Genomic DNA, 22372 nt, shown 5'->3' on the forward strand with positions numbered 1-22372 from the left:
ATATATATAGGGGGGTATACAGACACATATATATAGGGGGGTATACAGACAGATATAGGGGGGTATACAGACAGATATATATAGGGGGGTATACAGATATATATAGGGGGTATACAGATATACAGAGGGGTGTAGAGGGGATATAGAGAGGAATATGAGTGATTGGAGCGGAGCTCCCCGGGAGGAGCGGAGAGGGAAGTATGGGGAGCGGAGGGTGGAGGTTGGGGGGATGGGGGCCGGGCAGGGGGAGGGGCAGTGTCTCTGTGATAGTCCTCCAGCAGTAGTCGGTGATCAGAGGCGGCGGACGGTGCCATGCAGGGCTGTGGTTGTGGCCCCCGGAGTTGAAGGACCCCCTCCCCCCCACTCCCCGGTGCCCATCCATGGCTCTGTGGACTCAGCTGCTCTTCTTGCACCTTGTGGGCTCCGCGGCCGCCGACCTGCTGCTCCTCGGCACGTTCCGCTCCGCGCAGCCCACCAACAACTTCGTGGCGGACTCGGCGGGGCGGCGGATCTACCTGGCGGCGGTGAACCGGCTGTACCAGCTGCGGAGCGGCGACCTGCGGGCGGAGGTGGAGGAGGAGACCGGCCCGGTGCTGGACTCCCCGCTGTGCCACGCTCCGCAGGTCCCGGACTCCTCCTGCGACTTCCCGCGGTCCTTGACCCCCAACTACAACAAGATCCTGGAGCTGGACGAGGATCAGGGGCTCCTCCTGGCCTGCGGATCCGTCTACCAGGGGCTGTGCGAGCTGAGGCGCCCGAGCAACATCTCCCTGCCCGCGGTACCGTTCCCCCCGAGCAACGTGGTGCCCAGCATGCTGAACGTGGCCGCCAATCATGCCAACGCCTCCACCGTGGGGCTCCTGCTGAAGGGCCCCGACACCGACACCAGGCTCCTAGTCGGGGCCACCTACACCGGCTACGGCAGCCAGTTCTTCCTGTGGAACCAGAGCGTGGCCGACCACCGCTTCGAGAACAGCCCGGAGATCTCCATCCGGGCCCTGAACACCGGCGCCCCCGGGAGGCTCTTCACCTTCGACATCAGCCCATCGGACGACAACATCTTCAAAGTGAAGCAGAACAACAAGGGTCGCAACCGGCTGGTCTTCGTCCGGGCTTTCCAGCAGGGCGGCTTCGGCTACCTCGCCATGAACCTAGAGCCCGCCCCCGCGGGGAAGGAGAGCCGGCCCAGCAGCGTCATCGCGCGCCTCTGCCTGACGCCGGATCCGCGGGGGGAGCCCCGCAAGCTCACAGAGTCGTACATCCAGCTGGGCCTGCGCTGCGAGGGGCCCAAGGGGACCCTGTATGGGCGTTTGGTGTCTGTCTTCGCGGAGCCTGGAAGGATATTCGGGGTGTTCGAGGGGCGCGGGGATGCGGCGCTGTGCGCCTATGGGCTCCGCGACGTGGGGAAGGAGATCCGCGAGGCGCGGAGCAGTTGCTTCGAAAAGAAGGACGATGGGGAGGCGCTGGTGCAGGTGCTGGATAGTGTGGTGCAGGGGAGCGGGCCCAGCTGTGAGAGGAAGAGCAAGAATGAGAGGAAGAGCATCAAGGTCAGTCCCTACCCTTCATATGTCAATTATTTTACTATATATATATATATATACAGGGGTCAGGGTGATGGATAACTAGGATGGTTGCAGTGCATGCTGGTACCTTGTTTCTGAGGAGGCTGCAAGTCCCTCCCCTTCTACTTAAAGGGCATCTCCTGCTGTGTCTGAGGAGGCTGCAAGTCCCACCCCCTCTACTTAAAGGCCGTCTCTTGCTGTTTCTGAGGAGGCTGCAAGTCCCGCCACCTCTACTTAAAGGCCGTCTCTTGCTGTTTCTGAGGAGGCTTCAAGTCCCGCCACCTCTACTTAAAGGCCGTCTCTTGCTGTTTCTGAGGAGGCTGCAAGTCCCGCCACCTCTACTTAAAGGCCGTCTCTTGCTGTTTCTGAGGAGGCTGCAAGTCCCGCCACCTCTGCTTAAAGGGTATCTCTTGCTGTTTCTGAGGAGGCTGCAAGTCCCGCCACCTCTACTTAAAGGGCGTCTCTTGCTGTTTCTGAGGAGGCTGCAAGTCCCGCCACCTCTACTTAAAGGGCGTCTCTTGCTGTTTCTGAGGAGGCTGCAAGTCCCGCCACCTCTACTTAAAGGGAAACTCTTGCTGTTTCTGAGGAGGCTGCAAGTCCCGCCCCCTCTACTTAAAGGGTTTCTCCGTTGTTGTTTTGGAAAACATAGAGAAGGGTTCAAACCTTTTATTGCTGTATATGGCGCAGCTTTATCCTGTGATCAGTGCCAAGACAATGTCCTTGATGGTGTCCCCTTGCCTGTTCCCTCTGCTAGGTTGCCCAGGCCTTCAGTGTCACGTCTGAAAATTAACCCCTTTTTGGCACAATGATTGCCCAATACATACCCAAGAATATACTTAATCCACCCAGCACTTCGTGCCAAATGTAGAAGGTGCTGCAGCACTGAGCACATAGGAGGTACAGTAATTATAAAACAGAGCATCTGAAAGTCAGCAAATATTCTCTGCAGGTGAATCTTGCTCATGCATGTGTTTTATATGACAGCGATTGATTCTCCATCGGAGAATGTTGGTGAAAATCACATTCACTGCTTTATAAATAGACCCCATAAACCAACCTTACTCAACATTCGTACCCCAGAGGAACCCTTAAAATCATTTTCAGGTCTTGGGGAACCTCGTCTAAAACCAATTCATCAGGTGTCAGTGGGAAAATGTTCATCGCCTTGGTAGTCAGTAGGAAGAATGCTCCTTACATTGGTGATCAGTGGGAAGAATGTCCCTTACATTGGTGGTCAGTGGGAAGAATGTCCCTTACATTGGTGGTCAGTGGGAAGAATGCCCCTTACATTGGTGGTCAGTGGGAAGAATGCCCCTTACATTGGTGGTCAGTGGGAAGAATGTCCGTTACATTGGGGGTCAGTAGGAAGAATGTCCCTTACATTGGAGGTCAGTGGGAAGAATGTCCCTTACATTGGTGGTCAGTGGGAAGAATGTCCCTTACATTGGAGGTCAGTGGGAAGAATGTCCCTTACATTGGTAGTCAGTAGGAAGAACGTCCCTTACATTGATGGTCAGTGGAAAGAATGTCCCTTACATTTGGGGTCAGTGAGAAGAATGCTCCCTACATTGGTTGCCAGTAGGAAGAATGCTCCCTACATTGGGGGTCAGTGGGAAGAATGTCCCTTACATTGGGGGTCAGTGGGAAGAATGTCCCTTACATTGGTGATCAGTGGGAAGAATGTCCCTTACATTGGAGGTCAGTGGGAAGAATGTCCCTTACATTGGTGGTCAGTAGGAAGAATGTCCCTTACATTGGGGGTCAGTGGGAAGAATGTTCCTTACATTGGGGGTCAGTGGGAAGAATGTCCCTTACATTGGTGGTCAGTGGAAAGAATGTCCCTTACATTGGGGGTCAGTGGGAAGAATGTCCCTTACATTGGGGGTCAGTGGGAAGAATGTCCCTTACATTGGTGGTCATTAAGAATAATGCCCCTTACATTGGTGGTCAGTAGGAAGAATGTCCCTTACATTGGTGATCAGTAGGAAGAATGTCCCTTACATTGGGGGTCAGTGGGAAGAATGCCCCTTACATTGGGGATCAGTAGGAAGAATGTCCCTTACATTGGGGGTCAGTGGGAAGAATGCCCCTTACATTGGGGATCAGTGGGAAGAATGTCCCTTACATTGGGGGTCTGTGGGAAGAATGTCCCTTACATTGGTGATCAGTGGTAAGAATGCCCCTTACATTGGTGATCAGTAGGAAGAATGTCCCTTACATTGGGGATCAGTGGGAAGAATGTCCCTTACATTGGTGATCAGTGGGAAGAATGCCCCTTACATTGGGGGTCAGTGGGAAGAATGTCCCTTACATTGGGGGTCTGTGGGAAGAATGCCCCTTACATTGGTGATCAGTGGGAAGAATGCCCCTTACATTGGGGGTCAGTGGGAAGAATGTCCCTTACATTGGGGGTCTGTGGGAAGAATGCCCCTTACATTGGGGATCAGTGGGAAGAATGCTCCTTAAATTGGTGGTCAGTGGGAAGAATGCTCCTTACATTGGGGGTCAGTGGGAAGAATGTCCCTTACATTGGTGATCAGTGGGAAGAATGTCCCTTACATTGGTGGTCAGTGGGAAGAATGTCCCTTACATTGGAGGTCAGTGGGAAGAATGCCCCTTACATTGGTGATCAGTAGGAAGAATGCCCCTTACATTGGTGGTCAGTGGGAAGAATGCTTCTTACTTTGGTGATCGGTAGGCCCTGCTGGTGACCACAGTCACTGAGACAAAAAAGTAAGGGGAAATCCAAAATGTTACTGTTATCATTGCAACAGGAGAAGGGAAATCTTCCAATGAGAAAACCAACACCCGTGACAATGGAGATTTCCTCATATTCTGACACTTGGACAAAGAGTCGGGGAAATATTCCTAGCAGGATACAGACAGCAAAGTACAGGGTTCTAACCATTCCCTATGAAAAGGGCACCATTAACTACTCTATCCTGAATAATTCAAAATAAAGCTGGAGATACACAGTAAATGACCACTTTATGTAAAAACGGCACTTAAAATGTTTGTTGTGGGTATTAAAATGATAAATGAGACTTTTGACTCTGATGTATCTCTAGATGCAAAATAGGCAAAAAAAATTAAAATATCTAATAGTTTTTTTTTTAATTGTGGCATAACTGGACGGGAAGAGTCTTGAGCCCCGCGCTTCCCCCAGTTTGCTGGTTTGGCCTTTATTGCATGTAAGTGAAAGAAAATCTAAACTGACTGGGCAATATTTCAGCTCTTTCTAGGGTTTTACACCCCCAGCTGCTCTGCGTTCCCATCCTCAGCCTGCCAAAATGTCTTCCTAAAAGTATCATCCCATTGATTCCTTCCAAAGTTGTATTACATTCTATTATTTGTTGCCGTTCTGTATACAGAGCTGTACAACGATCTCTATACAGAGCTGTACAAGGATTCCAGGTTATCAGGGAATTGTCTCTCCGGGGGATACAGAGCTAAGGGGTCAGCCCACCCCAAAATTGGTATTTTGTTTTTTTTGGCAGCTGTTGGAGAGTTGGACTGATGATGGTTTATATATGTCTCCAACGTGGAAATCCGTGTTCCCAGCTCTGCACACCTGCTGGGGATCTAACAAGGGGCCCCCCGGTCTCCCTGTTGGTTTTATTCTGTATTACGGGGGATTCAGCTGAGTGAGTGTGAACACTCGGACCTCCAAGGTGGGAGGCAGCAGAGCTGAGAATGAAGTCATGCAATAACTGCTGGCCTCCCTATGAGATAACAGAACTCAAACTACACCTGCAACTAAAACTGACCCTATACGGTTCAATTTTCCTTCTGCCTGGTTTCACATATATGCGGTGCGGTCCATCGCACGTGATTCGTACAGGAACCGCGCGGCATTCCTGTGCAAATCACATACGATTTGTGGGCGGTGCGATAGGAGCCGTACATTTTGTGTGGCTCTAATCGCAGCGCACCAAAAAGGCGCAGGACCCTTTTTTTGGTCCGCACTAGAATCAGATCGCATGGGTATTCACACCTTTGCAATCCGATTCTGCACATCACACCACGTTTTGCAGACCGATTTTGGGGTGTTGTTAACTTAAAGTGGAGCTCCGCTCACGCTGTCAAAAACTAAAAGTCAGCAGCTACAAAAACTGTAGCTGCTGACTTTTAAAAAACAGCCACTTACCTGTCCCTCGGTGTGTCCCCCGCAGCCCGTTTCACCGGCCGTCCTGTATTCCTGGAGGCCGACATCTTCAGTGTGGGCACCCGGCTGTGATAGCTTGCGTCTTCACAGCCGGGTACCCACTGCGCGTGCGCTAGTAGCGCTGCGCTTCCTGAATGGTCCTGTAGTCTTCTGGAACCTGTCACGTGTCCCAAAAGACTACAGGGAGGGAGGACACCTTTCCGCTAGACGATCGGACCGGAAGTGGGAGCGAGTACCTGTCAAATTCGGGTACCCGCTCCCCCTCCAGCCCCCAAAGGTGCCAATCCTTAATGGGGAGCGGGGGAGCAGTCCTTAAAGCGAAACTTCCCCTTTTGCGTGGAGCTCCCCTTTAACATACACACACCCGCAGCGGTTCGCGTGAACAGGGTGCGATCCTGATGCAGTGCGGAATTCGTTGCGAATTTCAGACCGCATCAGTGTGAACCAGGGCTCAAACATTCGTACTGAAATTCTGAGACGTTGTTCATCAGAATATTCTTTCTTGCCATCGAGTCACTTTGTTCAAAAGCGAACATCACTAACCGCTAAGATATGAACATTCAAAACATTTTTTTGAACAAAATTCAGCTCAAAATATCATTTTGGGGCCAGTCGACTCTTGATGGGGCCCCGTGCCTATTTGCTCTGCCCGGCTGCCCAGGCATTGAGGGTCAAGTCTGAAAGCAAACCCCTTTTTGGGCACAAGGATTGCCTAATATACCCAAGAATGTACGAGGGGCGTTCAAGTCAAGCCGGGACTTTTGATTTTACAGGTATAAAAAGGGATGCTAGTGTGGCGGTACTACACGTGGTAGTAAGTGGCAAGTGTGACCTATTACTGAAAGGTGGCGCACATGGCATTCTTCCTATTGACCACGTATGTAAAGAGCATTCTTCCTATTGACCACCAATGTAAGGAGCATTCTTCCTATTGACCACCAATGTAAGGAGCATTCTTCCCACTGACCACCAATGTAAGGAGCATTCTTCCCACTGACCACCAATGTAAGGAGCATTCTTCCCACTGACCACCAATGTAAGGAGCATTCTTCCCACTGACCCCCAATGTAAGGAGCATTCTTCCCACTGACCACCAATGTAAGGAGCATTCTTCCCACTGATCCCCAATGTAAGGGACATTCTTCCCACTGATCACCAATGTAAGGGACATTCTTCCCACTGATCACCAATGTAAGGAGCATTCTTCCCACTGACCACCAATGTAAGGGGCATTCTTCCTATTGACCACCAATGTAAGGAGCATTCTTCCCACTGACCACCAATGTAAGGAGCATTCTTCCCACTGATCCCCAATGTAAGGGACATTCTTCCCACTGATCACCAATGTAAGGAGCATTCTTCCTATTGACCACCAATGTAAGGAGCATTCTTCCCACTGACCACCAATGTAAGGAGCATTCTTCCCACTGACCACCAATGTAAGGGACATTCTTCCCACTGATCACCAATGTAAGGAGCATTCTTCCTATTGACCACCAATGTAAGGAGCATTCTTCCCACTGACCACCAATGTAAGGAGCAGGGGCGGACTGACAATTCATGGGGCCCCGGGCAATAGGGGATCATGGGGCCCCTGTGTCCTTGCCAAACTCAAAAAAGTCTATGAAAAAGGTACCAGGGACATCTCATGGGGCCCCCTACAGACCCCAGGCCCTCGGACAGTGCCTGAATTTCTAAATGGTCAGTCCGCCCCTGGTAAGGAGCATTCTTCCCACTAATGTCTGGTGAACTACCAGAGAGGTTCAAGACAAATGGGGACTTTTAATTTTACAGGTATAAAAAGGAATGCTAGCGTGGCGGTACTACAGGTGGTAGTAAGTGGCAAGTGTGACCTATTCCTGATAGGTGGCGCACATGTCGCGGGCCAGTCCAGAGACCGTTAATCAAGATGGCGGACAACAGTGTTAGTGCATGCTTGGAACAGCGTGTGGTGATGGCGTTTCTTTTGAACGAAGGCGTAAAACCCTCGAACATCTACAGAAGGCTTCAAGCACAGTACGGCGATGAGACGCTCAGCCACAGTAAGACATTTGAATGGTGTCAACGTTTCACCATTCAGTGCATGGAACGCCTGATACTGGATAATCAACGCATAATTTTTTGTGAAATTGTATAAGAGACGAATCTTTCTGTGGGAACGGTGAACACAATGATGACGATATACACTAACATTGTCTGCCATCTTGATTACCGATCTCTGGACTGGCCCACAACATGTGCACCGCCTATCAGTAATAGGACCACCTATTACTGCGTGTAGTACCGCCACGCTAGCATCCCTTTTTATACCTGTAAAATTAAAAGTCCCCATTTGTCTTGAAGGTCTCTGGTATTTCATCAGGCATTAGTGGGAAGAATGCTCCTTACATTGGTGGTCAATAGGAAGAATGCTCCTTACATTGGTGGTCAATAGGAAGAATGCTCCTTACATTGGTGGTCAATAGGAAGAATGTCCCTTACATTGGGGGGTCAGTGGGAAGAATGCTCCTTACATTGGTGGTCAGTGGGAAGAATGCTCTTTACATTAGGGGTCAGTAGGAAGAATGCTACTACATTGGTGGTCATTGGGAAGAATTCTCCTTACATTGGTGGTCAGTAGGAAGAATGCTACTACATTGGTGGTCATTGGGAAGAATGCCCCTTACATTGGTGGTCAGTGGGAAGAATGCTACTACATTGGTGGTCATTGGGAAGAATGCCCCTTTTACATTGGTGGTCAGTGGGAAGAATTCCCCTTTTACATTGGTGGTCAGTAGGAAGATTGCTACTTACATTGGTGGTCAGTGGGAAGAATGTCCCTTACATTGGGGGTCAGTGGGAAGAATGTCCCTTACATTGGTGGTCAGTGGGAAGAATGTCCCTTACATTGGAGGGTCAGTGGGAAGAATGCCCCTTACATTGGTGGTCATTGGGAAGAATGCCCCTTTTACATTGGTGGTCAGTAGGAAGAATGCCCCTTACATTGGTGGTCATTGGGAAGAATGCCCCTTTTACATTGGTGGTCAGTAGGAAGAATGCCCATTTACATCAGTGGCTAGCCCATTGTTGTCATGTCACTGGCTTTGGCGGGTGGAGTTGGCCCCAGAACTATTTATCGACCATCAGATGAAAGGTCAGTCAGCCTCAGCTCAGGGAACCCCCAACAACTTCTGGATGAACCCCTAGATCCCATGAATCCCTGACTGGAATGGCTGCAATAGACTATAGACTAACCTACAAAACTCTGTATATTGAGGTTTAGTGAACTACATGTACCAGCATTCTGAGGTCAGACTGAACACAGGATGCAGAAGCTCTGACACGTTACCCGTACTGGAAATGCAAGAGGACTACATTTGTTCTGCGCACTCGCTGTGATCTGTACATGTAACTATGAATTGCAGAAATCCAACCATCACGCCATAGTCATTGATTCATAACGGGAGAAAAAACGGAACGTTCTGAGTTTAGATAATATGTGTTTGTTTTTTGTTTTTTCTACTTTTATTTATTAAACAACATAAATAATCCAAATAAAGTGCAACATTTTATATAAATACAAAACATAAAGCTGCAACAATTGGTGGTTGTCCTGACATAGAGCTGAGTCTTGTCAATGTGCAATGATATGGCTGAGCTCAAAACTCGCTGAGCCCCATCTCGAGGTGGCCATACACATCACAATGTCATCACACTATTCTCCACAGAATCGAACAATATAACTCGTTCTATGAACGAACAAAAAAGAAACATACTTTCAAAGCAAAACCGATTGGATTTTAACCAAAATCATTTTGATCTGTCTGGACCAGGGGTGGACTGACAACTCATGGGGCCCCCGAGCAACAGGAGATCATGGGCCCCTGTGTCCTCGCCCACACTCAAACCACACCCAAAGAAGCCTATGAACAAGCCTATGAAAGGTTCCAGGGGCATCTCATGGGGCCCCCTACTGACCCCGGGCCCTCGGGCACTGCCTGAGTGCCTGAATGGTCAGTCCGCCCTAAGGTGGTGAATTCCCATTTTGCACATTTGCTATCTTTATACAGTTGGGATATCGGGTTAATGAACGGTAAAACACTATTCCACCCAAAACTAATATTAGTCTGGGCTGTGGGCACACTTCAAGGGCGCATTCACACCGTCATGGTGCGTTGAACGGTTAAAGCATGTCAAAGTGCTAAGGCCACCCAAAGAACATGAGTAGCCGGCCAACGCACCGGGAACACACCACATATGGCGCATGCATTGTTTCTGGGAGAGCACCGCAACCCACGTCCACCAGCAAGGAACATTGTGAATGGATGGCAGTGGATGTAACATACACTGTAAATGGGCCTTAAATGACGGGGTTTTTTAAAATGGAATTCCCAGTACAGTTGTGTTCAAAATAATAGCCGTGTGTTGAAAAAAGTGAATAAAGCTGAAAATCCTTCTAATAGCTTTTATTTCCATCCACACAAATGCATTGGGAACACGACACATTCTATTCCAAATCAAAACATGAAGAAAAATACATCAAATTTGTGTTGTTCCTCTAAAAAAATGGAAGAAAAGTGAATATTAGACGGTTCAAAAAAATGGCCGTGTTTGTATTCTTCTTTACAAACTCCAACATTCACTATATAAACTGAGAAATGTTTGAAGGTTTTGCTTTCCTTTGAATGACTTCATGAATATTTGGTTGTAGTCGCACTGTTTCTGAGAACTGCTGTACATCTGTGTTGCATGGAGTCACCCAACTTCTGGCCCCTGTGATCAGGTATTCCAGCCCAGATGATTGGACCACATTCCACAGTTCTTCTCTATTTCTTGGTTTTGCCTCAGAAACGGCATTTTTGATGTCACCCCACAGGTTTTCTATTGGATGAAGATTCGGGGATTGGGCTGGCCACTCCATAACGTCCATCTTGTTGGTCTGGAACCAAGATGTTGCACGTTTACTGGTGTGTTTGGGGTCGTTGTCTTGTTGGAACCCCCATTTCAAGGGCATTGCCTCTTCAGCATAAGGCAGCATGACCTCTTCAAGTATTCTGATGTCTTCAAACTGATCCATGATCCCTGGTATGCGATAAATAGGCCCAACACCGGAGTATGAGAAACATCCCCATATCATGATGCTTGCACCACCATGCTTCACGGTCTTCACAGTGTCCTGCGGCTTGAATTCAGTGTTTGGGGGTCGTCTGACAAACTGTCTCCGCCCACTAGACCCAAAAAGAACAATCTTACTTTCATCAGTCCACAAAATGTTGTGCCATTTCTCTTTAGGCCAGTCAATGTGCTCTTTGGCAGATTGTAACCTCTTCAGCACACGTCTTTTCCCCAACAGTGGGACTTTGCGGGGACTTCTTGCAGATAGCTTGGCTTCACATCGGCGTCTTCTAATTGTAACAGTCCTCACAGGGAACGTCACACCTTCTTTCATCTTCCTGGAGCTGATTGTTGGCTGAGTCCGCGCCATTTTGGCTATTCTTCTATCCATTCCAATGGTAGTTTTTCGCTTTCTTCCACGTCTTTCAGGTTTTGGTTGCCATTTTAAAGCATTTGCCATCATTTTAGCCGAGCAGCCGATCATTTTCTGCACTTCTTTATATGTTTTCCCCTCTCCAATCAACTTTTTAATCAAGGTACGCTGTTCTTCTGAACAATGTCTGGAACGACCCATTTTCCTCAGAATTTCAGAGAGAAATGCACTGTAACCAGCATGTCCAACATTTGCTGCCTTCTTTCCTTAAATAAGGGCAATCATTGCCACCTGTTTTTCAAAGAATGAATGACCTCACTAATAGAACTCCACACGGCTATTATTTTGAACACGCCCCTTTCAATGAGTGATTCAATGACACAGAATCAGCAGCATGCATGTCATGACTGTTGGGTCCGTTGGATTTCTATGACTCTACTACACCTGCTAGGAAATTATCTGCCATGTAGAAATATCATTTCTACCAAAAACAGGGATTGATCCGGTTAGTGATGTCTGACTGCTAGTATTTTCAACACAACTGTATATGAAGTGAAACAGAGCTGACCTAATGTGAGGACAACCTAGCCAGGAAGTGTAAGCTCTGTCACCAAGATGACAGGAGATTGCACTGCAGGTTGGCCGTGGGACAGCAGACGCCTCCTGCAGGAACAAAGCCCTTTATTGTGGCTCTGTGTACACACTTCTATGGTGGCGGGTTTATTGGTGAACACCTGCTCAGCTATCTCCTGCCTGCAATGACACCTCACACTATGGGGTCACTGGAGGCCTGACAGCCAAGGACAGAGATAAGACACTTCAGGTGTTGACGGCTAATTATTGCTCTGTGACCTGGAGACTGTGGGGGTCCTGATGAGGTCCCGGCCATTTGCTGTCCTGACTTGTTTTCTGGATGTGCAGCTGATGTGAACAATCACCGACTGATGATGCTAAACCAGCAACTTTTCTTGGCAGAATGAACCTTGGATTCACATTTTTCCTGTTTTGAGTAAAATGGTCCTTAAGACGGCTCATTCAGTCCTCAGCGCCTTGGTGCGCAGAATTAATGCGTATTTTGTGTCGCATTTCTGCTGCCAAAAAGACAAGGGTGCAGGAAAAGTGTCTTTGTCTGTTTTTCACATTGACTTCAGCTGGATCCCCCCCCCCCCCCCAGACCAGTCTGAGGAGCAGCGGGATCTGCGATTTATGCATCAACCCCAGGATTTCAGTGCGTTTTCCAGTTTGCAGCAACGAGCTGCAGTCCATTGAACATGATTTCCCACTTCTAGTTCTCATCCGTTTTGAGCCGTTGCAGTTTTTGCAAAGGGTCAGGAACGCAGCAGATTGCATTTTGTGGTCCATAGACTTCAATGGACTGGCACCAAAATGCAAGTGTTGCAAGTTTGATGCATTTTTTATTCTTTTCCAATAGGAAAGTATTGACTTTGATGCGACGTTATACAATGTGGCACTCAAGCAGCATCACAGTTGCCCATCCAAAGTTGCTTCTAAGTCGCATCAAAGTCACACCCATTCCAAGTCGCATCAGAGTAGCACCCATCCAAAGTCACATCAAAAGTCGCACCCAGGGGCAGACTGACACCACATGGGGCCCCTGGGCAATAGGGGATCATGGGGCCCCTGTGTCCTTGCCCAAACTCAAAAAAGCCTAGGAAAAAAGTACCAGAGGCATCTCATGGGGCCCCCTACTGACCCCGGGCCCTCGGGCAGTGCCCGAGTTTCCAAATGGTCAGTCCGCCCCTGGTCGCATCCCTCCAAAGTCGCTTCCAAGTCACATCAAAGTCACATCCATCCAAAGTCACATGAAAGTTGCATCAAAGTCAGTATTTTCCTATTGCCAACCCCCCCTCCACAAAACGCATCAAAAACACATGTTTAAGAATGCAACACGCACTGTGAAGTCACACAATCCGCAATCTGCATAGATCTGAACCCAGCCCTAGTCTTCAGTCACACTGAATCCGACTTTGAAATTGGGCGGCTTCACTTGAAGTCGCATGATGTCAATGTCGGATGTCAGTGGGAGCTCAGGTGTGACTTGGAAGGTGACATGCACTGATGTCTATGCAAGTCGCACCTGAACTTGTAAAAAGTAGTTCATGAATTGTGACCGCTTCGATTGTGGACAATATGGTGCGACTTGTCATGCGAATTGAAACTATCAAATCACATGACAAGTTGAACCAGTGTGACTGAGGACATAGGGACTATATGGACCCAACGGACTAAATGGTTTTGATATGTTCTCTGCTTTTTCTGTCTTCTGTAAGGGAAGAATGCCCCTACATTGGGGGTCAGTGGGAAGAATGTCCCTTACATTGGGGGTCAGTGGGAAGAATGTCCCTTACATTGGGGGTCAGTGGGAAAAATGCCCCTACATTGGGGGTCAGTGGGAAGAATGTCCCTTACATTGGGGGTCAGTGGGAAGAATGTCCCTTACATTGGGGGTCAGTGGGAAGAATGTCCCTTACATTGGGGATCAGTGGGAAGGATGTCCCTTACATTGGGGGTCAGTGGGAAGAATGTCCCTTACATTGGTGGTCAGTGGGAAGGATGTCCCTTACATTGGGGGTCAGTGGGAAGAATGTTCCTTACATTGGGGGTCAGTGGGAAGAATATCCCTTACATTGGGGGTCAGTGGGAAGAATGTCCCTTACATTGGGGGTCAGTGGGAAGGATGTCCCTTACATTGGGGGTCAGTGGGAAGAATGTCCCTTACATTGGGGGTCAGTGGGAAGAATGTCCCTTACAATGGGGGTCAGTGGGAAGAATGTCCCTTACATTGGTGGTCAGTGGAAAGAATGCTCCTTACATTGGGGGTCAGTGAGAAGAATGTCCCTTACATTGGGGGTCAGTGGGAAGAATGTCCCTTACATTGGGGGTCAGTGGGAAGGATGTCCCTTACATTGGGGGTCAGTGGGAAGAATGTCCCTTACAGTGGTGGTCAGTGGGAAGAATGTCCCTTACAATGGGGGTCAGTGGGAAGAATGCCCCTTACATTGGGGGTCAGTAGGAAGAATGTCCCTTACATTGGGGGTCAGTGGGAAGAATGTCCCTTACATTGGGGGTCAGTGGGAAGAATGCTCCTTACATTGGGGGTCAGTGGGAAGAATGTCCCTTACAATGGGGGTCAGTGGGAAGAATGTCCCTTACATTGGTGGTCAGTGGAAAGAATGCTCCTCACATTGGGGGTCAGTGGGAAGAATGTCCCTTACATTGGGGGTCAGTGGGAAGAATGTCCCTTACATTGGTGGTCAGTGTGAAGAATGTCCCTTACATTGGGGGTCAGTGGGAAGAATGTCCCTTACATTGGGGGTCAGTGGGAAGGATGTCCCTTACATTGGGGGTCAGTGGGAAGAATGTCCCTTACATTGGGGGTCAGTGGGAAGAATGTCCCTTACATTGGGGGTCAGTGGGAAGAATGTCCCTTACAATGGGGGTCAGTGGGAAGAATGTCCCTTACATTGGTGGTCAGTGGGAAGAATGTCCCTTACATTGGGGGTCAGTGGAAAGAATGCTCCTTACATTGGGGGTCAGTGAGAAGAATGTCCCTTACATTGGTGGTCAGTGGGAAGAATGTCCCTTACATTGGGGGTCAGTGGGAAGGATGTCCCTTACATTGGGGGTCAGTGGGAAGAATGTCCCTTACATTGGGGGTCAGTGGGAAGAATGTCCCTTACATTGGGGGTCAGTGGGAAGAATGTCCCTTACATTGGGGGTCAGTGAGAAGAATGCCCCTTACATTGGTGGTCAGTGAGAAGAATGCTCCTTACATTGCTGGTCAGTGAGAAGAATGTCCCTTACATTGGGGGTCAGTGGGAAGAATGCCCCTTACATTGGTGGTCAGTGGGAAGAATGTCCCTTACATTGGTGGTCAGTGGGAAGAATGCTCCCTACATTGGGGGTCAGTGGGAAGAATGTTCCCTACATTGGGGGTCAATGGGAAGAATTGGTTTTAGTGGGTAGAAAAGTGCCTCACTTTTGGAGCGAGTGGAAGAAATAATGCCCCATCGATGGTGTCAATGGAAAGAATGGTCCATTATCATTGGTGCATTATCATTGGTGTCAGTTGGAGGAGTAGTATGTCAAGGGCCGGATAAAGACAAGCAAAGGGCCACAACTGGCCCCAGGGCCACAGTTTGGAGACCACTGGTCTATAGCATTGAGCCTTTCCCTGTCCTGCATGTACCACCAACATTGACCTGTATACAAGACAGATACTTCAGGAGCCTGTACAGATCAGATGATGGTTCCATTGTTAAAGTCCGCCATGTCTTTTCCCACCCGGGAAGACTGGAGATGTATTCGGATCCCGCTCTGCGTTTGAGTTCCTGTTGCTTTATGAGAGGTTTGTGGATTTCATGCGTGCCAAACGAGTGAATTGCGACTCCTCTTGTAGCCAGTAAAGCATTTTTCGGGGAGGGAAATAAAACGTTTTCATGAAGAGTTGAGTTTGCTTTCCCACGTCCTCTGTCCCCGCTCCTCTAATGAGTCACAGACGCCCCAACCCGCCTCTGAGCTCACAGCTGGTCGCTTTCCCACGTCTCCCCTGTGAGCACATCAGGAACAGCTCAGATGCGGCGTGCCGCCCCGTCCGCTGGCCTGCGGTGTACATGGGGTCACCCTGCCACCATTATTCCGGTCCCATGGGTGCCAACGGTCCACAAATTCCAGGAGCGACCCCGATCTGTCCCTGGAAACGTATTCCACACTTTGCTACTTTTCAGAGGTTTGCAAAATATTTTCTTTTGGTAAATTGTATCCAAGGTCAAATTTTTTTTTTGTTTTGAGCAGTTAAACCTTCTATCGGGATTTATTTCTGTCTGTGTCCCCGCTGGGGAGGTTCTCCCTCTCTATTGGTCACCAGGACTAAAAGTGATTAAAAATGCAAATGAGTTGTCACCGTAAAAGGAAGAGAGGAGAAATCTTTCAATAGGGGACACTTCTTCCAGTGACAACTGTCTAAGGCTCCATTTACATTTGTGCGACTTACATTTTCATGGCGGCTTCACAGTGCGACTTGATGCGACTTTGGATGAGTGCAATTTTGTTGTGACTTTGGCTTCGAGCCAGGATGATTGTGCTGTACAAAGTCGTGCACAAGTCATATGTATTGTCAGTGGAAGGAATAGTGCCCCATCATTGGTGTCAGTGGGAGGAATAGTGCCCCATCGTTGGTGTCAGTGGAAGGAATAGTGCCCTATCATTGGTGTCAGTGGGAGGGAATAGTGCCCCATCCTTGGTGTCAGTGGGAGGAATAGTGCCCCATCATTGGTATCAGTGGGAGGAATAGTGCCTCATCATAGGTGTCAGTGGGAGGAATAGTGCCCCATCATTGGTATCAGTGGGAGGAATAGTGTCTCATCATGGGTGTCAGTGGGAGGAATAGTGCCCCATCATTGGTGTCAGTGGGAGGAATAGTGCCCCATGATTGGTGTCAGTGGGAGGAATAGTGCCTCATCATAGGTGTCAGTGGGAGGAATAGTGCCCCATCATTGGTATCAGTGGGAGGAATAGTGCCCCATCATTGGTATCAGTGGGAGGAATAGTGCCCCATCATAGGTGTCAGTGGGAGGAATAGTGCCCCATCATTGGTGTCAGTGGGAGGAATAGTGCCCCATCATTGGTATCAGTGGGAGGAATAGTGCCTCATCATAGGTGTCAGTGGGAGGAATAGTGCCCCATCGTTGGTGTCAGTGGAGGGAATAGTGCCCCATCCTTGGTGTCAGTGGGAGGAATAGTGCCCCATCATTGGTATCAATGGGAGGAATAGTTCCCCATCATTGGTATCAGTGGGAGGATTGGGCCCCATCATTGGTGTTAGTGGGAGGAATAGTGCCCCATCATTGGTGTCAGTGGGAGGAATAGTGCCCCATCACTGGTGTCAGTGGGAGGAATAGTGCCCCATCATTGGTGTCAGTGGAAGGAATAGTGCCCCATCCTTGGTGTCAGTGGGAGGAATAGTGCCCCATCATTGGTATCAATGGGAGGAATAGTTCCCCATCATTGGTGTCAGTGGGAGGAATAGTGCCCCATCATTGGTATTAGTGGGAGGAATAGTGCCCCATCATTGGTGTCAGTGGGAGGAATAGTGCCCCATCATTGGTGTCAGTGGGAGGAATAGTGCCCCATCATTGGTGTCAGTGGAAGGAATAGTGCCCCATCATTGGTAACAGTGGGAGGAATAGTGCCCCATCATTGATGTCAGTGGGAGGAATATTGCCCCATCATTGGTGTCAGTGGGAGGAATAGTGCCCCATCATTGGTATCAGTGGGAGGAATAGTGCCCCATCTTTGGTATCAGTGGAGGGAATAGTACATGTGACATTCTTCTCACTGACCACCAGTGTAAGGGGCATTCTTCCCACTGATGTCTGTGACCCTCAAGTTGAATTAAAGTCGAAACAAAGTAGTGCAGGAACTGCTTTTAAATCGCCGCGACTTGAAATCCCAAAGATATGCATGGTACTCATTGGGAAACATGGGGTGTGACTTGTCAATGCGACTTTGGACCCCAAGGTCACATAGGTTTGAATGGGCTCTAAGGCGCGGTTCACACTACTGCGACCTGAAATGCCAACAGCCTGAAGCAGTGTGCATGGGTACGTAGGAGAATGCTATTTAGCTCCTAGGAGCAGAAATAAAATGCTGATAATAGTTGCTAGAAGCTTTAAAAAGACGCACGGAGCCTCAAAACACACACGGTATGCCTGCCTTAGCGTGCGCTATGTTTGAATGAGCCCTAAAAGTCACAGAAATATTATGCAAACAGTCAAACATGGTCATGCCGCCACCAGAAAATGCTGACTGTCTCCTATGGTGAATTCCTCCATTTTCTGCACCCTCTGCCATAAAGCTGCGACTACGACGCGCGGTTCGCTAACCCCCCGTGCGTACGGTCATAGGAGAGGTTTGTATGCACTGGTATGAGCGCGGCCCGTTACTGACACCCTTCCCATCCAGATTAGCCCCAGCGCGTGATTTATAGTGGAACGTTGTGTTGCAGGAGTTGCATCTGGATTGGAGGAGGGTCTGTTCTCGCCGTTTTCCCCCTAGAGACGCCCGGAAGATTCGGGAACAATGCGACCGAGGCTTTTTCCTCTGACTCAGAAATGACACAGTGAAGTGTTTACACGATCCTGGTGTGAGAATTGGAAGCGTTGTGGTCACCCAGTGCATGCTGGGAGTTTGCGGTTCCGGGAATCCAGGGACCATGACGCCGTTTCCTTACTTGTAACCCTCAGGGATGGCAAGGTGGCGGCTTTCACAGCGCAGTCGCAGGCAAACGCGGCTCCACCGCGCCATGTGTGGCCATGAAAACAGGCCATTGGCTGATTTGCTCCAATACATCATTGTCGGTAATTTAATCAAATTTAAAGGGACGCCTTCATGTTGTCCTGTTTCTAGGTTTGTCAAGCACAGTTGATGAAATTCCAGAGGGGCCCCAGCTACAGGCCTCCTGGGGGCCCACCATCCCACTTCACAGGGGCAGGGTGCTTCAAGGGTTGGAACAGTGCCACTTCTGAGCCAATGCAGCCCCAAACCACAGCCGGTGATGGCTCACATGTTCAAATTTGCAGCCACTGTTGAGAAGAATGCTGGCTGAGTCCTCCAAGGATCCGACACCTGTGGGCTGGGGTGCATGTCGCATGATTGGGGTGCCTGCGCATGTGTGCAGATCTGGCATAGGGCTCTGCTGGGACCCCGAAAGCCGGGAAGAGCCCTTTTATATATAATAACCAACATGGCAGAGCCGGAGCAAGGGGTGGGACAAATAGTATCCCAACATTGGTGTCAGTGGGGGGAGGAATAGTGCTCCATCATTGGTGTCAGTGGGAGGAATAGTGCTCCATCATTGGTGTCAGTGGGAGGAATAGTGCCCCATCATTGGTGTCAGTGGGAGGAATAGTGCCCCATCATTGGTATCAGTGGGAGGAATAGTGCTCCATCATTGGTGTCAGTGGGAGGAATAGTGCCCCATCGTTGGTGTCAGTGGGAGGAATAGTGCCTCATCATTGGTATCAGTGGGAGGAATAGTGCCCCATCATTGGTGTCAGTGGAGGGAATAGTGCCCCATCGTTGGTGTCAGTGGGAGGAATAGTGTCCCATCATTGGTGTCAGTGGGAGGAATAGTGCCCCATCATTGGTGTCAGTGGGAGGAATAGTGCCCCATCACTGGTATCAGTGGGAGGAATAGTGCCCCATCATTGGTGTCAGTGGAAGGAATAGTGCCCCATCAGTGGTGTCAGTGGGAGGAATAGTGCTCCAGCATCGGTGTCAGTGGGAGGAATAGTGCCCCGCCATTGGTATCAGTGGAGGAATAGTGCCCCATCATTGGTATCAGTGGGAGGAATAGTGCCCTATCATTGGTGTCAGTGGGAGGAATAGTGCCCCATCATCGGTGTCATTGGAAGGAATAGTGTCCCATCATTGGTGTCAGTGGGAGGAATAGTGCTCCATCATTGATGTCAGTGGGAGGAATAGTGCTCCATCATTGGTGTCAGTGGGAGGAATAGTGCCCCATCATTGGTGTCAGTGGGAGGAATAGTTCCCCATCATTGGTATCAGTGGGAAGAATAGTGCCCCATCATTGGTATCAGTGGGGGAATAGTGCCCCATCATTGGTATCAGTGGGAGGAATAGTGCCCCATCATTGGTGTCAGTGGGAGGAATAGTGCCCCATCAATGGTGTCAATGGGAGGAATAGTGCCCCATCGTTGGTGTCAGTGGGAGGAATAGTGCCCCATCATTGGTGTCAGTGGGAGGAATAGTGCCCCATCATTGGTGTCAGTGGGAGGAATAGTGCCCCATCATTGGTATCAGTGGGAGGAATAGTGCTCCATCATTGGTATCAGTGGGAGGAATAGTGCTCCATCATTGGTGTCAGTGGGAGGAATAGTGCCCCATCATTGGTGTCAGTGGGAGGAATAGTGCCCCATCATTGGTATCAGTGGGAGGAATAGTGCTCCATCATTGGTGTCAGTGGGAGGAATAGTGCCCCATCATTGGTGTCAGTGGGAGGAATAGTGCCCCATCATCGGTGTCATTGGAAGGAATAGTGTCCCATCATTGGTGTCAGTGGGAGGAATAGTGCTCCATCATTGATGTCAGTGGGAGGAATAGTGCTCCATCATTGGTGTCAGTGGGAGGAATAGTGCCCCATCATTGGTGTCAGTGGGAGGAATAGTTCCCCATCATTTGTATCAGTGGGAAGAATAGTGCCCCATCATTGGTGTCAGTGGGAGGAATAGTGCCCCATCATTGGTGTCAGTGGGAGGAATAGTGCCCCATCATTGGTATCAGTGGGGGAATAGTGCCCCATCATTGGATCAGTGGGAGGAATAGTGCCCCATCATTGGTGTCAGTGGGAGGAATAGTGCCCCATCAATGGTGTCAATGGGAGGAATAGTGCCCCATCGTTGGTGTCAGTGGGAGGAATAGTGCCCCATCATTGGTATCAGTGGGAGGAATAGTGCCCCATCAATGGTGTCAATGGGAGGAATAGTGCCCCATCATTGGTGTCAGTGGGAGGAATAGTGCCCCATCATTGGTGTCAGTGGGAGGAATAGTGCCCCATCATTGGTGTCAGTGGGAGGAATAGTGCCCCATGATTGGTGTCAGTGGGAGGAATAGTGCCCCATCGTTGGTGTCAGTATGAGGAATAGTGCTCTACTGTTGGTGTCAGTGCAGGAATTACTCCCCCCACTGTTGGTGTCAGTGGATGGAATAGTGCCCCAAGGGTATGCAAAGGGCTGCAGTTCGGCTGAACATTTGGGGGCCACCTACAGACATAAGATCCATTGATTGGCACCTTTATGGGACGTCTAACGCAGTTTGATTGATAAACTATTTAATATCCGGAGAACACAATGTAGCAATGCAAAGTAAAAAAAAAAAAAATGGGGGGGTGGGGGGGAGTTGGAGATGATTTGGCAAAGAGTGGATACAAAGTCCAGGAGCCTGAACTGCATCCCAGGCCCCGCTGACAGCCGTCCTCTCCCCCGGATTCCTGCGAGGGAAGCAGAAGGCTCTATTTTCCTAACCAGCAGATCAATTTACAGTTTCCACTGAATCTTCACCACCAGAGAAACCTCCAACATGACTGAGTCAGCGGGGCGGCCGAGACCTCAATACAGAGCGCTGCGACACAACGCTCAGTGCAGCCGCCAACTGGCTCCGAGTCAACTGACAGCCCCGGGGGTGCCAAGAGACTGTCCCTGGAAATGTCTGTCCCTGGAAATGTCTGTCCCTGGAAATGTCTGTCCCTGGAAATGTCTGTCCCTGGCTGTCAGGACGGACCCACTCTACTCTACAAGCCTTCCAATACCGAATTCCCATCAACCAGCAATCAGGATCCTTGCGACATCAAACGCAGCGCCCCAAAACGGAGAAATTTCATGTGAATTGTCCTCAGTAGTCTGTGTGGCCCCCACGTGCTTGTATGCATGCCTGACAACGTCGGGGGAGGCTCCTAATCTGACCACGGATGGTGTCCTGGGGGATTTCCTCCCAGATCTGGACCAGGGCATCACTGAGCTCCTGTACAGTCTGAGGCGCAACCTGGCGGCGTTAGATGGACCGACACATGACATCCCAGAGGGGTTCTATTGGATTTAGGTCAGCCGAGAGTGGGGGCCATTCAATGGTATCCATTCCTTCATCCTCGATTGTAAGCTCCAAGGAGCAGGGCCCTCAATCCCCTCATGTATCACATTGTATTGGTATTGTTCTGTCACATGTTCTGTCCCCCTTTGTAATGTACAGCGCTGAGCGAACTATCGGTGCTTTATAAATACTGTATAATAATAATCCTCCAGGAACTGCCTGTATACTCTCCCCACATGAGGCCGGGCATTGGAGGAACCCTGGACCTACTGCACCAGGAGGAACCGAGGACCCACTGCACCAGGAGGAACCGAGGACCCACTGCACCAAGAGGAAGACAGGACCCACTGCACCAAGAGGAACACAGGACCCACTGCACCAGGAGAAACCCAGTGCCCACTGCACCAGGAGGAACCCAGGACCTACTGCACCAGGAGGAACCCAGGACCCAGTGCACCAGGAGGAACCCAGGACCCACTGCACCAGGAGGAACACAGGACCCACTGCACCAGGAGGAACACAGGACCCACTGCACCAGGAGGAACCCAGTGC

At 49.7% G+C, this 22372-nt stretch overlaps 1 protein-coding gene across 1 annotated transcript in view; it reads left to right on the forward strand.

Moving 5' to 3' along the window:
• Positions 1–302: 302 nt before the first annotated feature.
• The window catches only part of LOC149432909 (plexin-D1-like), a gene marked incomplete at its 3' end in the record, with an annotated part of 108881 nt that continues 86811 nt past the window's right edge, over positions 303–22372 (forward strand). The window contains exon 1 of the mRNA XM_089664819.1: positions 303–1547. Coding sequence (XP_089520945.1) covers positions 381–1547 — 1167 coding nt within the window. The remainder of the gene's footprint in view (positions 1548–22372) is intronic.

Source organism: Staurois parvus, unplaced genomic scaffold (assembly GCF_062004578.1).
Source record: "Staurois parvus isolate SC_StPar_1 unplaced genomic scaffold, SC_StPar_1.0 ptg002057l, whole genome shotgun sequence".
Classification (NCBI taxonomy): Eukaryota; Metazoa; Chordata; class Amphibia; order Anura; family Ranidae; genus Staurois; species Staurois parvus.